Source organism: Oncorhynchus nerka, linkage group LG17, assembly GCF_034236695.1.
Source record: "Oncorhynchus nerka isolate Pitt River linkage group LG17, Oner_Uvic_2.0, whole genome shotgun sequence".
Taxonomy (NCBI): Eukaryota; Metazoa; Chordata; class Actinopteri; order Salmoniformes; family Salmonidae; genus Oncorhynchus; species Oncorhynchus nerka.
In genome coordinates, this window is record NC_088412.1 from 16,797,368 (window position 1) to 16,813,309 (window position 15,942).

At 43.8% G+C, this 15,942-nt stretch overlaps 1 protein-coding gene across 1 annotated transcript; it reads right to left on the reverse strand.

The window, feature by feature from the left end:
• Window positions 1–1,061: 1,061 nt before the first annotated feature.
• LOC135561314 (U1 small nuclear ribonucleoprotein C-like) lies at window positions 1,062–1,886 on the reverse strand. Its single transcript, XM_065002764.1, has 2 exons — window positions 1,700–1,886; window positions 1,062–1,312 (listed from the first exon to the last, which is right to left on the reverse strand). The coding sequence occupies exons 1-2, from the start codon at window positions 1,884–1,886 to the stop codon at window positions 1,062–1,064; spliced, it is 438 nt and encodes a 145-aa protein (XP_064858836.1).
• Window positions 1,887–15,942: the final 14,056 nt, after the last annotated feature.

Sequence of the window (15,942 nt, forward strand, 5' to 3'; positions counted from 1 at the left end):
CCTCTGATTGGAGGACCTCTGACATTTACGCTGTACATTTGTGTATATAATTATTCCAACACTCATCAATTCCACCCTTCAGACAGCCACAGTGGCACGGCTTAAAGATCAAAAGATATCTTTACAAAAAAGCAATCACAAACTTGAATCTACATTTAGTTGAATTCATTCTACAAGTCATACACACTATATGGAATTAATAGCAACATCCTGCATTAATAAATCATTAGAATCCTCTCATAGTACCCAGAGGTTATTGATTGTGTCGTTTTTGAAGTTGTTGGCACCAATTAATTTTATTTTGAGCAAATCTTGAAGAATCAATATGAGTGTTTTTATTCTCTGTCATTTTGAATGGGTTTTTGTTCTTTAGTGACAGCATTGAAATTGCTTTTAATTAACCGCATCATAATTTTACATCAGACTTGTAAATCACATTATTATTTTCGTTATATGATTGTTCATATTGTCATTGATCATGAAAATGATTCTGTCATTGATATTTCTCACACTATCAATTCCAATTAACTGGTGGCGTCAACAGTTAAGACATTAAACATTGTTCAGGGGAAAATGGTTTCCAGCTCATTTAGACATCAGTAAAGTGGCACCTATATACTGAATTGAAAATGTGTCTGAATTTGAATGACTGTAGAAGTGTACACCATGTGTGACCAATCCTCCTCCTGGAGGGCACTTGAGTACAGTATGCAGACCTTTGCTTCAGCCTGTGGCAGGTAGCCTCAAGGTTAGAGCATTGGGCCAGTAACCGAAAGGTTGCTGTTTTAAATCCCAAAGCTGATAAGGTGAAACATCTGTCACTGTGCTCTTGAGCAATGCACTTAACCCCAATTGCTCCAGGGGCGCTGGACAATGGTGACCCTGGCAGTGACCCCACTCCCTGTGGGTGTCTCAGAAGGAGTTGGGATATGCAATAAACACATTTCCATTGGGTAACAGGACAAATATAAGCACCCACCCAAAATAATTTTTACACCTGATTCAACTAATGCTGATTTGATTAGCAATCAGATGTGTGAGATTAAGGCTTGAACTAAATCCTAAAGAGGAGTACTCTCCAGGATGAGGGCACCAGGAGGAATGTTGGTCACCAGGAAGAGGGCACCAGGAGGAGGGTTTGTCTCCAGGAAGAGGGCACCAGGATGAGGGTTGGTCTCCAGGAAGAGGGCACCAGGAGGAAGGTTGGTCTCCAGGAAGAGGGCACCGGGAGGAGGGTTGGTCACCAGGGAGAGGGCACCAGGAGGAGGGTTGGTCTCCAGGAGGAGGGTTGGTCTCCAGGAGGAGGGTTGGTCTCCAAGAAGAGGGCACCAGGAGGAGGGTTGGTCTCCAGGAGGAGGGTCAGTCACCCTGGGTCGTGTTCAGTAAATGAAATGTTGTCCAATAAATACAGACACAGATTTCAGTTGGAGAACCCTGCTATAATTTGTACATGGTAGGCAAAACAGGCCCTGTCAGAATAACACATGGCACAGGGCAGTAATGTTGGGTGTGCCCCGGTCTTATTCATAGGCGGCCCCAGTGCTCTGTGGGATAACACAACATCAGTCAGGTACTGCAGGGGACAGCCCTGTCCTAGGCTCCACTCTCCTCCTGGCGGGAAGTCGTTTCTCAAGGCGATGATGGAAGACGTCCGGAGGCTGGGCAGGAGGAGTAAATCACTGTGCCTCCCCTTCCGTACCCCTGCAGGTGCTGGCATCGGCCGCAGGATTTATGACCATCTTTGTTTCATTTTTGTAGGGAGGCGACTCGCACTCTGTCACCCTCCTCTTGTTATTGTGGTTATTATTAATGGAGGGAGGTTCCCAGGTACTGTACTCCTGTGTGCCATCGGCCTGATATCTCTCTGCCGCCTCGGTTTTGACCATTGTCTAGTGTGGTTTTATGTCTACATAAACACCCTGTCATATATAATAAAGGATGCAGTGACTTAACCATTTTTCACGCGGTCTTGAAAAGTGCAAAGGGAATGCCATATCTGCTGCAAAAGGAAATCAAACTGCTGACCTGAACTGGGCAATACAATATCCAGCCACATCCCCTCAACCATACTGAATAATTGAACATTGTCCACAGAGGATGGTGTGAAAATGAGGTTCACTGCCATGTTCAATAACAAAAGCAATGTCATTGTACTGCTCCTTGGTAGGTCTTTGTAAATGATTTCAGACAATAATGTTTCATAATATTGTGTTCATGCTACACATTGTTTGGTGTGATAATCTAAGTGCACCAGTAGCCAATTCTTTCTCAAGACTGCACCTTTGTCTGAATGTAATACTTAAAGATCATGAACAGTCAAAATCATGTTTTTCATGAAATTGGATATTATTTGGATGAAACCAGATGAACGTATGATGACCAAAGTATGACAAATGACTGTTGCTTCTACATAAAGTTTGACCATAAAGTTACTGGTCCCCTCCACCATGTTAAACACTTGGATTCATTGTTAAGAGGACAAGGTCACATCACCTTAACTCTCATTTTAATACACCAATGGTAACATGATATTCTCTTACCTAATTTAAATAAGTACCGCCTTGTAAACAACATCTGAGAAAGTGAGTTTGCGGAGGGGTGTTGTTTAAACAGTGTCAGTAAATATAATTAAAAGTTTAAACTATTAATCTATGGCAAAGATACTTCTGTGTTTCCCCCTTCATCTGTGTCTAGTTAGCTAGTTAGTGGCAGGCTAGGTCTCCAGCCAGCATGGAATAAACGGGGGGGAAGGATCATTCAATCTCTGATGCAGTTGTCATGTCAACACATACGTTAGTGCTGCTGTGAACCCCATCACAAGAGACATGACAATCATTGATGCAATTTCAATGTTTTTTTTAGTTACCAAATTTGTTTGAGATTATTTTAATGCAACACTAATCACTGCATCCAAGTTTCTTGACATATGCTTTTCAAAGAGCTGTCAGCCTGTCTTTTCAAACTTCCTGGTAGTTAGCCATGAGAGGAAAAGTAATTTTTCTCAAATATTTTGCATTTCTATCTCCCCAAAAATATTGTGAGGGTATATATTTTTGGCACTCAAATGGCTATTTTACATGGGACCCAGAATGACTGTTCGGTACCTTTAACGCACTCAAGTCCTCCTTTTTCAATTGGGTGAAATTGAAACCTTTCACTTGCCATTTGATTTGAGAGGTACTTGTATGTTTTGTATCTATTATGCCCCTCACTGACCATCATGGTCAATGACAGACATAAACAAAGGCAGAAACACAATACACTTCCTTGTGATGTCTCTCTTGACACTATTTACTGCAAATTGCCATGGCCCCATGACAACTGGAAAACTCATTAGAGCTGAGTAATGAGCATCCTACTAATACAGAGTGGGAGGGAGATAAAGCACTGAATAAAGAATTACGCTTTCTATCACACACTTTGTGATTGTTAGGCATTTTTCAATTTAATTAAACAGTCACAAATCTGGTTGTAAAGCTCAGAAGCTTTACATCCATAATATAATAATAATTGTTCCTCAAATGCAGTTTATGATATATCATTGTGTAGCTCTGTGTCTCTGTTTAAATCCAATGTAAAAGGCACCATTTCAAATATTACAAAAGACAGAATCAAGGCAGTCGGTCACATATGGATGATATCAGGGGGAAATGGATGCTGAGGGCTGGCGTACTGTTGGTAAGCATTAATGTTAGATTTGTTTAATAAGATAGAAGTGCATTACATTGTTGCACCTGTTTTTGGAGGATTTAGAAGATGCAATGACAGGCAGTATTCAGGCAGTCTGTCTTGGTCAGGGGTGATGAATTCATTTGCAATCAGATGTTTTCCCCTCTTTTATTGGTGCTGCAGGGCAGATAGAGTTCAAAGAGTGACATTATTTAGAATCTTCACATGGAGTGGTGGAGAAATGCTTACACACTATCCAAGTGGAGGTATCGACTGCAAAGTTACTACTTCTCTTACAGTATGTCACTTCCAATGGCCAGAGACTCCTCAGGCTGGCAGGTTACACTTCAGCAGCTGAGCTCTCTCGGTGCCTGTTAGTCCCACACAGACTAGCCTACTCTTGTTCAGGGCCTTAGCATCAAAAATGGATGAAAACCGATACACGTTGGATAAAAGCTTGGAATGTGGTAGAAATGCTCTTTGGGATGTAGTAATTGATATTAGAAGGGGTGCCCAAAAATTGGGGCATGGCACTCCTATTATTATTTTTTTAAATGATTAAACCACCAATACTGAATCAGATTTTGGAAAGGTGATATTACTGTTGACTTTTTGTTGCCATATATAATAAGAAATCTAGTGTATTTGTGATATTGTCTTCAACAATATGCCATTATATTTCATAAGCAACCTGCCTAAAGTGGTAGAAATGGACTGGAAACACCAGAAGTCTACCTGTAAACACCTCAAATTGTGTTGAACTACTACATGAATCACCTCAACAAATGTCTTTAAAAGGTTAAATGCCATGTTATCAGGTAAAAAATTCCCAACACATCCTAGGAGTTACATTATGTAGCTAATTTATTGAGAACATGGGTAATTTACTCTGAATATGGCCTTAAACAGGAGATGGTCATTCGAACATAGGCTTTTACATTAGACTACAATTTATGCAATATCACCTTGATCTGTATACATCTGGCCCTTCTTTGGACACTGTATTAACAACCCTCCAGACGAGCTTCAATGCCATACAACTCTCCTTCCGTGGACTCCAACTGCTCTTAAATACAAGTAAAACTAAATGCATGCTTTTCAACCGATCGCTGCCTGCATCTGCCCGCCCGTCCAGCATCACTACTCTGGACGGTTCTGACTTAGAATATGTGGACAACTACAAATACTAGGTGTCTGGTTAGATTGTAAACTCTCCTTCCAGACTCACTTCAAACATCTCCAATCCAAAGTTAAATCTAGAATTGGCTTCCTATTTCGCAACAAAGCATCCTTCACTCATGCTGCCAAACATACCCTCGTAAAACTGACTATCCTACCGATCCTTGACTTCGGGGATGTCATTTACAAAATAGCCTCCAATACCCTACTCAATAAATTGGATGTAGTCTATCACAGTGCCATCCGTTTTGTCACCAAGGCCCCATATACCACCCACCACTGCGACCTGTACGCTCTTGTTGGCTGGCCTTCGCTTCATACTCGTCGCCAAACCCACTGGCTCCAGGTCATCTACAAGTCCCCCCTTATCTCAGCTCGCTGGTCACTATAGCAGCACCCACCTGTAGCACGCGCTTCAGCAGGTATAGCTCTCTGATCACCCCCAAAACCAATTCTTCCTTTGGCCGCCTCTCCTTCCAGTTCTCTGCTGCCAATGATTGGAACGAACTACAAAAATATCTGAAACTGGAAACACATCTCCCTCACTATCTTTAAGCACCAGCTGTCAGAGCAGCTCACAGATTACTGCACCTGTACATAGCCCATCTATAATTTAGCCCAAACAACCTCATCCCCTACTGTATTTATTTATTTTGCTCCTTTCACCCCATTATTTCAATTTCTACTTTGCACGTTCTTCCACTGCAAATCTACCATTCCAGTGTTTTACTTGCTATACAACACTCCTTCCGTGGCCTCCAACTGCTCTTAAACGCTAGTAAAACCAAATGCATGCTTTTCAACCGTTCGCTGCCTGCACCCGCACGCCCGACTAGCATCACCACCCTGGATGGTTCTGACCTAGAATATGTGGACATCTATAAGTACCTAGGTGTCTGGCTAGACTGTAAACTCTCCTTCCAGACTCATATCAAACATCTCCAATCCAAAATCAAATCTAGAATCGGCTTTCTATTTCGCAACAAAGCCTCCTTCACTCACGCCGCCAAACTTACCCTAGTAAAACTGACTATCCTACCGATCCTCGACTTCGGCGATGTCATCTACAAAATGGCTTCCAATACTCTACTCCGCAAACTGGATGCAGTTTATCACATTGCCATCCGCTTTGCTGCTAAAGCACCTTATACCACCCACCACTGTGACCTGTATGCTCTAGTCGGCTGGCCCTCGCTACATATTCGTTGCCCCCTAAAGTGGCAGAAATGGCCTAGAAATACCAGAAATCTACCTGTAAACCACTTTAATTTTTAATCAGGGATCACCTTAAAAACATGTTATCAAGATTAAACAATGCCAACACACCATAGGAGATACATTATATAGCTAATTTATTGAGACCATGGGTAACAACAGTCAACATATAATATTAATTCTAAACTCAGCAAAAAAATAAACGTCCTCTCACATCCAACTGCATTTATTTTCAGCAAACTTAACATGTGTAAATATTTGTATGAACATAACAAGATTCAACAACTGAGACATAAACTGAACAAGTTCCACAGACATATGACTAACAGAAATAGAATAATGTGTCCCTGAACAAAGGGGGGGGGTCAAAATCAAAAGTATCAGTCAGTATCTGGTGTGGCCACCAGCTGCATTAAGTACTGCAGTGCATCTCCTCGTCATGGACTGCACCAGATTTGCCAGTTCTTTCTGTGAGATGTTACCCATTTACATTTACATTTAAGTCATTTAGCAGACGCTCTTATCCAGAGCGACTTACAAATTGGTGCATTCACCTTATGACATCCAGTGGAACAGCCACTTTACAATAGTGCATCTAAATCTTTTAAGGGGGGTGAGAAGGATTACTTTATCCTATCCTAGGTATTCCTTAAAGAGGTGGGGTTTCAGGTGTCTCCGGAAGGTGGTGATTGACTCCGCTGTCCTGGCGTCGTGAGGGAGTTTGTTCCACCATTGGGGGGCCAGAGCAGCGAACAGTTTTGACTGGGCTGAGCGGGAACTGTACTTCCTCAGTGGTAGGGAGGCGAGCAGGCCAGAGGTGGATGAACGCAGTGCCCTTGTTTGGGTGTAGGGCCTGATCAGAGCCTGGAGGTACTGAGGTGCCGTTCCCCTCACAGCTCCGTAGGCAAGCACCATGGTCTTGTAGCGGATGCGAGCTTCAACTGGAAGCCAGTGGAGAGAGCGGAGGAGCGGGGTGACATGAGAGAACTTGGGAAGGTTGAACACCAGACGGGCTGCGGCGTTCTGGATGAGTTGTAGGGGTTTAATGGCACAGGCAGGGAGCCCAGCCAACAGCGAGTTGCAGTAATCCAGACGGGAGATGACAAGTGCCTGGATTAGGACCTGCGCCGCTTCCTGTGTGAGGCAGGAACCCCACTCTTCCACCAAGGTACCTGCAAGTTCCCAGACATTTCTGGGGGGAATGGCCCCAGCCCCAGCCCTCACCCTCTGATCCAACAGGTCCTAGACATGCTCAATGGGATTGAGATCCGGGCTCTTCGCTGGCCATGGCAGAACACTGACATTCCTGTCTTGCAGGAAATCACGCACAGAAAGAGCAGTATGGCTGGTGGCATTGTCATGCTGGAGGGTCATGTCAGGATGAGCCTGCAGGAAGGGTACCACATGAGGGAGGAGGATGTCCTCCCTGTAACGCGACTCGTCAGTGCCTTACAACAGGCCTACAAGACCTCAGTCCAGCCTCTCTCAGCCTATTGCAGACAGTCTGAGCATTGATGGAGGGATTGTGTATTCCTGATTTATCTTGGGCAGTTGTTGTTGCCATCCTGTACCTGTCCCGCAGGTGTGGTGTTCGAATGTACCGATCCTGTGCAGGTGTTCTTACACGGGGTCTACCACTGCGAGGATGATCAGCTGTCCGCCCTGTCTCCCTGTAGCGCTGTCTTAGGCGTCTCACAGTATGGACAATGCAATTTGTCCTTTGCAATTCCCTATTAGCTGGGTAGCTAGCTGGGTAATTCAAACTTTTTGTAAATACCAATACTAGCCTACATTACAGTTAGCACCTAACCAAAACATAATCCAATGGAAAATGTTGCTAGTTCCAAACTGTGGTTGTAATATGAGGGAAATAAGCTTTAAATACACAAAGTAGATCAATCAGTTAGGCAAGCTGGCAATCTAATAGATCATTTGCATTGATTACAGAACATCTCAATACTGACCAAATACCTGTGATGGCTTTTGACCAACCACTGTTTGCTCTTGCAAAGTTTGTTTAGTAGAGCTTTTCTAAGGCTTATGGAAAGCAAATGTCTGTGGTTCAGTTTGGTGGACTGCACATAGAGATGGCCCTCTGGCACACAATAGGATAACTTTTGGATGGCGCAGGTTGGACAGCTGCCTTGTGTGATGCTGGCGTGGCAACTTCAGGGACACCAGGCTCATTCTTAAAGGCAGCATACTTGACTAAAACCAGGCACATTAATCAAGTTAATTGACTTTCATTGCCAAAACTCCTGAAAGATGATTGGCTGTTGGAGTCCACATGCACTTCTGTTATTCCATGGAAAGTAGACATTATTCATAGGTGTCCAACCTTCCAGTTCTGGAACATTGTTCTTGAATAGTGCGTACGTCCCAGTACACCACTGGGGCTGAGATTCCTCCCATCCAGGACTTCTATACCAGGCAATGTCAGAGGAAGGCCCTAACAATTGGCAAAGACTTCAGACACCCAAGTCATATAATGTTCTCTGCTAACGCACGGCAAGCGGTATCGGAGCACCAAGTCTGGGGCCAAAAGGCTCCTTAACAGCTTCTATCCCCAAGCCATAAGACTGCTGAACAGTTAATCAAATGGCTAGCAGGACTATTTACATTGACCCCATATTTTATTCCATTTTTTTTGCACTGACATTTTTTATCACATTTCAGGTAAGACCCAACGCACTGTGTCGAAGTAATAATGTTTATTACATCAACGTAAAGGCAGGCAGGGGTCGACAATCCAGAGTAGTGGGGCAAAGGTACCGGACGGCAGGCAGGCTCAAGGTCAGGTCAGGTAGAGGTCAGTAATCCAGAGTAGTGGGGCAAAGGTACAGGATGGCAGGAAGGCTCAGGGTCAGGTCAGGCAGAGGTCAGTAATCCAGAGTAGTGGGGCAAAGGTACCGGACGGCAGGCAGGCTCAAGGTTAGGTCAGGTAGAGGTCAGTAATCCAGAGTAGTGGGGCAAAGGTACAGGATGGCAGGCAGGCTCAGGGTCAGGTCAGGCAGAGGTCAGTAATCCAGAGTAGTGGGACAAAGGTACCGGACGGCAGGCAGGCTCAAGGTTAGGTCAGGTAGAGGTCAGTAATCCAGAGTAGCCTTCAAACTCAGTGCCTCTTTGCTTGACATCATGGGAAAATCAGAAGAAATCAACCAAGACCTCTGAAAAAACATTGTAGACCTCCACAAGTCTGGTTCATCCTTGGGAGCAATTTCCAAATGCCTGACGGTACGATGTTCATCTGTACAAACAATAGTACGCAAGTATAAACGCCATGGGACCACGCAGCCATCATACCTCTCAGAAAAAATACCATAATTGGCCATCGTTATGTTTGGAGAAAAGGGGAGGCTTGCAAGCCGAAGAACACCATCCCAACCGTGAAGCAAGTGGGTGGCAGCATCATGTTGTGGGGGTGCTTTGCTGCAGGAGGGACTGGTGCACTTCACAAAATAATGGCCTCACGAGGAAGGAAAATTATGTGGCTATGTTGAAGCAACATCTCAAGACATCAGTCAGGAAGTTAAAGGTTGGACGCAAATGGGTCTTCCAAATGAACAATGACGTCAAGCATACTTCCAAAGTTGTGGCAAAATGGCTTAAGGACAACAACGTCAAGGTATTGGAGTGGCCATCACAAAGCCCTAACCTCAATCCTATAGAAAATGTGTTGGTAGAACTGAAAAGATTTGTGCATGCAAGGAGGCCTACAAACATGATTCAGTTACACCAGCTCTGTCAGGAGGAATGGGCCAAAATTCACCCAACTTATTATGGGAAGCTTGTGGAAGGCTACCTTAAAAGTTTGACCCAAGTTAAACAATTTAAATGCAATGCTACCAAATACTAATTGAGTGGATGTAAACTTCTGACCCACTGGGAATGTGATTAAATAAATAAAAGCTGAAATAAATAACTCCCTCTACTATTATTCTGACATTTCACATTCTTAAAATAAAGTGGTGATCCTAACTGACCTAAGACAGGGATTTTTTACTAGGATTAAATGTCAGGAATTGTGAAAAACTGAGTTGAAATGTATTTGGCTAAGGTGTATGTAAACTTCCGACTTCAACTGTATATATCCCTCATTAACTTCAAGCATCGGCTTCCAGAGCACGTTACCGATCGCTGAAGCAGTACACAGCCTGTCTGAAAATAGGCCATCCAACCTACTACCTACCTCATCCCCATAATTGTTTTTTCTTTTTTTCCCCTGCTCTTTTGCACACCAGTATTTCTACTTGCACATCCTCATCTGCACATCTATCACTCCACTGTTAATTGCTAAATTGTAATTACTTCGCCACTATGGCCTATTTATTGCCTTACCTCCTTACTAAATTTGCACGCTCTGTATACATATTTTCTATTGTGTTATTGACTGTATGTTTGTTTGTCCCATGTTGTTGTTTTTGTCGCACTGCTTTGCTTTATCTTGGTCAGGTCGCAGTTGTAAATAAGAACTTGTTCTCAACTGGCCTACCTGGTTAAATAAAGGTGAAATAAAAAAATATAAAAAATAAAAGTATACAAAGGGTACAGGACAACAGAAGACGAACAGCAAAGGGGATAATGATCTTGGAGCAGGGGAGAATGGTCTCGGCTTCTGGAGGTATAGCTGCGGGGCTATAGCGGTGTGCCAGCGCATCAGGTTTGACATTCTTGGGTACCGGTCGGTGTTGTGGAAACAAAGTGGCCCGGGCCTTTTCCGAACCCCTCCCGGAGGTCCTGGTACTCCGCGAAAATGGCGGAGAGATCCGTGGAACTTTACAAGCCCCGAGGAAGACGTCCTGGATCAGGCAGAGCTGACTTCAGGCAATGAGTGTGCCAGTATGGGCTCCAGCACACAATGGCACAAGTAGATCAGTCAATAGAGGGATTGTGTCACTGGAGCCAAGCGAATCCCAATACCACGGGAACCTGTGGAGACTCAATTTGCAGGAATTGGATCGTCTCACTGTGGTTTCTTGATACTCTTAGGTTGATGGGGGTGGTATTCTGGGTGCCCATACAGTGCCCATCAAGCGCTCTAACATACATGGAAATGGAGAGGGGTTGAGTGGGGATGCCCATCTCGGACGCCAGGGTAACGTATATAAGACTTATATCGGCCCCCGAGTCGATGAGTATCTGGAAAGACTTGGACTGGTCACCCCACAGCAGGGTGGCATGGAGAAGGGTGCGAGTAAGGGGAGAAACAAAATGATCCTTAAGACCCACCAGAGTACTCATTCCTACAAATGAGCTAGGTCTCTTGAAGGGACAGGTAGACATAATGACTGGCAGTACCACAATACAGACAACTCTGGGTGTTAAGTCTGCGTATGTGTTTGGCTGGAGACAGCTTAGCCCTGCCGAACTGCATCGGCTTGGGAAGAGGTAAAACAGCAGTCTTCGGAGGCTCTTGGATGAACTTGGGTAAGCTCGTATCCTCTCGGGGAAGTAGACGCCGGGGACTTCCGGAGCTCATCAGATGCAAGGTGAGATCCTTGAGTGAGTGATTTGGGACCACAATCTGACCTCTTCTCCCTCCTACGTTCCCGTAGCCGTCCATCGATCCGGATGGTTAAGGCGATGAGTGAGTCGAGATCTGACGGTAGTTCCCGGGCTGCAAGCTCATCCTTTACTTCCTCCTATAATCTGTGCAGGAATGTGTCAAACAGCGCTTCTGGGTTCCAGGCACCCTCCGCTGCCAGCATCCGGAACTCCAGCGCATAGTCTGCCAGACTGAGGGACTCCTGCCAAAGCTGGAGTAACTTCTGAGCAGCCCCTCTCCCGGACACCGGAGCCTCGAGAATCTTTTCACCTCCACCACGAATCCCTCCAGACTGAAGCATACTGTTGTTCCCAAACGGCCGTAGCCCAGGCGAGGGTCCTCCCAGACGTCAGCGTGATGTGGTGCACTATCTTAGGTCCGAGGGGAAGGAGGAAGGCTGCAGCTCCATGACAAGAGAACACTGAGCGAGAAATGCCCGACAGGTGCCAGAGTCTCCATGAAAGCGCTCCAGAGGAGGTATGCGATGTTACCAGCCGGGTTACTGAGGGGCTGGAAGGTTACCATTGTGGTAAGCTGCATGGTAGACAACCCACAGAATTTCTCCCGCAATGTGTCCAATGCTAGGTCGTGCCGTTCGGCCACGGCCTGGAACCCTTCCGTCAGACCGCGAAGCAACTCCTCGTGCCTACCAATGGTGGTTCCTTGGGAGGAGATGGCGTTGCGTAGCTGGTCCAAGTCTGCTGGGTCAGTCATCGGCCAGTTTGTACTATCACATTTCAGGTAAGACCCAAATGTAGACTGTGTCAAAGTAACAATGATTATTACAGCAACACGGGCAGGCAAACGACAGGTCAAGGCAGGCAGAGGTCGATAATCCAGAGTAGTGGGGCAAAGCTACAAGACGGCAGGCAGGCTCAGGATCAGGGCGGGCAGAAAAGGTCAAAACCAGGAAAAACAGGAACAATAAAGACAGGAACAGAGGGAAAACGCTGGTAGGCTTGACATGACAAAACAAACTATTAACAGACAAACAAAGAACACAGGTATAAATACACAGGGGATAATGGGGAAGATGGGCGAAACCTGGAGGAGGGTGGAGACAATCACAAAGACAGGTGAAACAGATCAGGGTGCGACACTTTTGCACAGGCTCAATATACACTCACTGGATTCTAACCACACACTCACACATACTACACTGGCACTTCAACACACACCCGGACACACACACAAAACACACACACACATGCATATTGACACAACACACAAACATACATACACAAACATTCACATTTCTGTACACTTCATATACGCTGCTGCTACTCTCTGTTTATTATCTATGCATAGTTAGTTTACCCCTACCAACATGTACATATTACATATATTACCTCGACGACCCCATACCCCTGCACATTGACCCCATACCCCTGTACCCTCGGTACCGGTAACCCCTGAATGCAGTCTCGTTATTGCTATTTTATTGTGTTACTATTTTTCCTGTAGTTTATTTAGCTAATTTTTCTAACTAACTTTTAAAAATAACTCATTGATGGTTAAGGCCTCGTAAGTAAGCATTTCACAGTAAGATCTACACCTGTTATATTTGATTTGATTTGATTTGAAAGGGTGCACTAACCATTCTCATTGGACCAGTGGATACAGACATCATTATACTCCTTTCTGTGCTGTTCTTCCATTTTAACAAGGATTATCCAACCCTAAAGCTGTGGGTTACTTTTGGTATGGGTAACCACTACCAGGAGATTTGTATCAACACCATCTATAAGAAGCTTGGAATGCACAACCGCTTCCACGCATTCACAGGTTGTGGTACAACCTCACAGTTACATGGAAAGAGCAAAAAGACAGATTGGGTTGCATGGAAGTCATTTCCAGAGGTTACTGATGCCTTCATTCCATGGCAGCTGAACTATTTCAAACACTTGATCTGGATTAATCCACTTTCACATTGGTTGAGCGATACACCTGTTTTGTCCATAACAAGTTAACCAGCCTAGATTTTGTCAATGATCTGAGAAAAGATATCTTCTGCAAGAGGTCATTCTCGATGGAGAACATCTCCCCAACAGAGGCTGCACTGCTGCAATTTTCAAACCGAGCAGTGTACCGAACAAGCATTTGGTCAACAAGTCTGAAAACCATCCAATTGGCACCTTCACCAGAAAGATTTGGATGGGCTATAAAAAACAATTGATTCCTGGACAACTTTGTGGACACTCTTACTAAGGGCTGACAAAGTTTGTAGAGAACTCTTGAGGTGTGGCTGCAAAAGTGAGCCCATCTTGTCACGAATCCCGTCGAAGATGGTTCCTCTTCCTGTTCGGGCGGAGCTCGGCGGTCGTCGTCGCCGGCCTACTAGCTTCCACCGATCCCCTTTTCTGTTTCAGTTAGTTTTGTCTGATTAGTTTCACCTGTTTCTTGTTTGGGTTTTGTTTTGGGGCTATTTAAACCCGGTAGGCCCGCCTACTTTTGTGCTGGCTTGTTTTTCTGTTCATGTGTGTGGGTTATTGTGGGTTCCTTTTTCCGGACCGTTTCGTCCTGTTTGTTTGGACGTGGTATTTTATGCGCCCTTGTGTTTAGTTTGACCGTTACTCTGTTCCTGGAATAAAGACCCACCTTATTACTAACCCTGCTCTCTGCGCCTGACTCCTCCACCCACTACTCCTAGAAGCCGTGACACATCTGTTCTTGGAAGTGTTGATGACAGAATGCTAGATTATCATGCACTGCATTATGCTGGCATATGTGTACCAGGGCCCTACGTTTTTATTTTCTTCGCTAATCACAATTTATGGAATACATTTGATGTATTATTACCAGGGGTTGGAACCAAATATTTTCCAATAATAATTATTTTCCAATTCTGAACAGAACCATTATTATGTTCTACTGACCAGAAAAATAAAGTTCTGAATCAGTTAGAACCAAATAAAAGTTTTGGTTTATATCATTCCTTTCAGTTCCTTTTTAAACCTCTGAAATCTACTTTTGTTTTTACATTTAGTTCGACATGAAATAACTTCACCAATCAGTGCGGACAGAGCGGCTTGCTATGGCGCGGGTAAGTGATTTAATCTGTATAGGAAAGTCATTAAGAGCTAATTGTATTTTGCCAGGACATAATGGTTTAATCAAAATGAAAGACAAACACAGACTGTGCTGCCAGTAACAGTTTAGGGCATGAGATACAACTGAAACTTTGTAGGTGAGGAGAGAGCAAGAGAGGATGGAGGAAGCTTGCCTTGAAGCACTGTTATGCCTTGCATTATATGAATTATGCCCACAATTATATCTACAGAGGAGCAGCTTCTATGGAGGAACTTTGAATGTCTTTGAACTTCCGAGTTGGTTTAACATTGGACCAGAGCAAAAGTTAGCCAGCTAGCTAGCTTGCTTGCTAACAAGCGTGTGTGTGCAAAGCAGCACTACAATTAAAAACAGGTCTTACCTTTTTGTATTTAATAAATCCAACATGAAATGTGATAACTATAGTATCCTTAACTAGTATGGAAAAAGTTGGACCATTCTTTTAAACATGTCTCCCTGATTTCTGAATCATGCTTGTAACGTTGTCAGTAGGCTACAGTAACCTATGCTTTAGAGGGGAGGAGCAGGTAGCCTACAGCCTACACACACATGTGCTGGCAGACAGACAGACACTGGAATAAGTTTGAGTGACAGAGTAAATGCTTTGCATAGGTGCTTTGTTTTGCCTGGAACATAAAATAATGTTATTAACTAGTTCCCATGCTTTTAAAATAACGGTTATGATTCTGGAATAGTATAGATCACTTGAGTTTCCGGTTTGGGTCCTGTTCCTCAAATAATTTCATAATTTTCTAGTTTTCTGTTCTGTTCCCTGAACCGTTTACAATCGTTAATTATGACTTTTATTTCACTTAATAACTGTTTTAAATATGACTATGGAACAATTACCATCTCCATTGGTGGCCATTTTGAATTCCACTTTCTGGATGATTTTGAAGTGAGCATCCCTTCTAGGATGTTTTCATACCACCTGAGGAATGTTTATACCACATTGCATGCTTTTACTTGTTGCATTATTGTATTTTGATTACTGTTTCAGTGCTATTTGGGTTGTTAATTGAATGCTTCATGAACTTTATTGATCATTTTTTATTATTTTTACTAATTTGTTTTATATTTTAATTATTTATATACTTGTTTGACATTTTACTGCATTGTTATGAGCTAGTCACATAAGTATTTTGCTGCACCGCTATAACATCTGCTAAACTGTGTACGTGACCAATACACTTTGATTTGATGGTCAAATACCAGCTGTTATGGCAGCCATTTTAAATTTTCACGATAACTTGCTTCCTGGTTAA

Excerpts from the sequence above, each read along its gene's own strand:
- LOC135561314 (XM_065002764.1), bottom strand. The coding sequence starts at position 1,886 with ATGGTCAAAACCGAGGCGGCAGAGAGATATCAGGCCGATGGCACACAG. Across the intron at positions 1,313-1,699 it reads CGATGCCAGCACCTGCAGGG|ACCAACCCTCCTCCTGGAGA; the intron begins GTACGGAAGGGG and ends CTCTTCTTGGAG.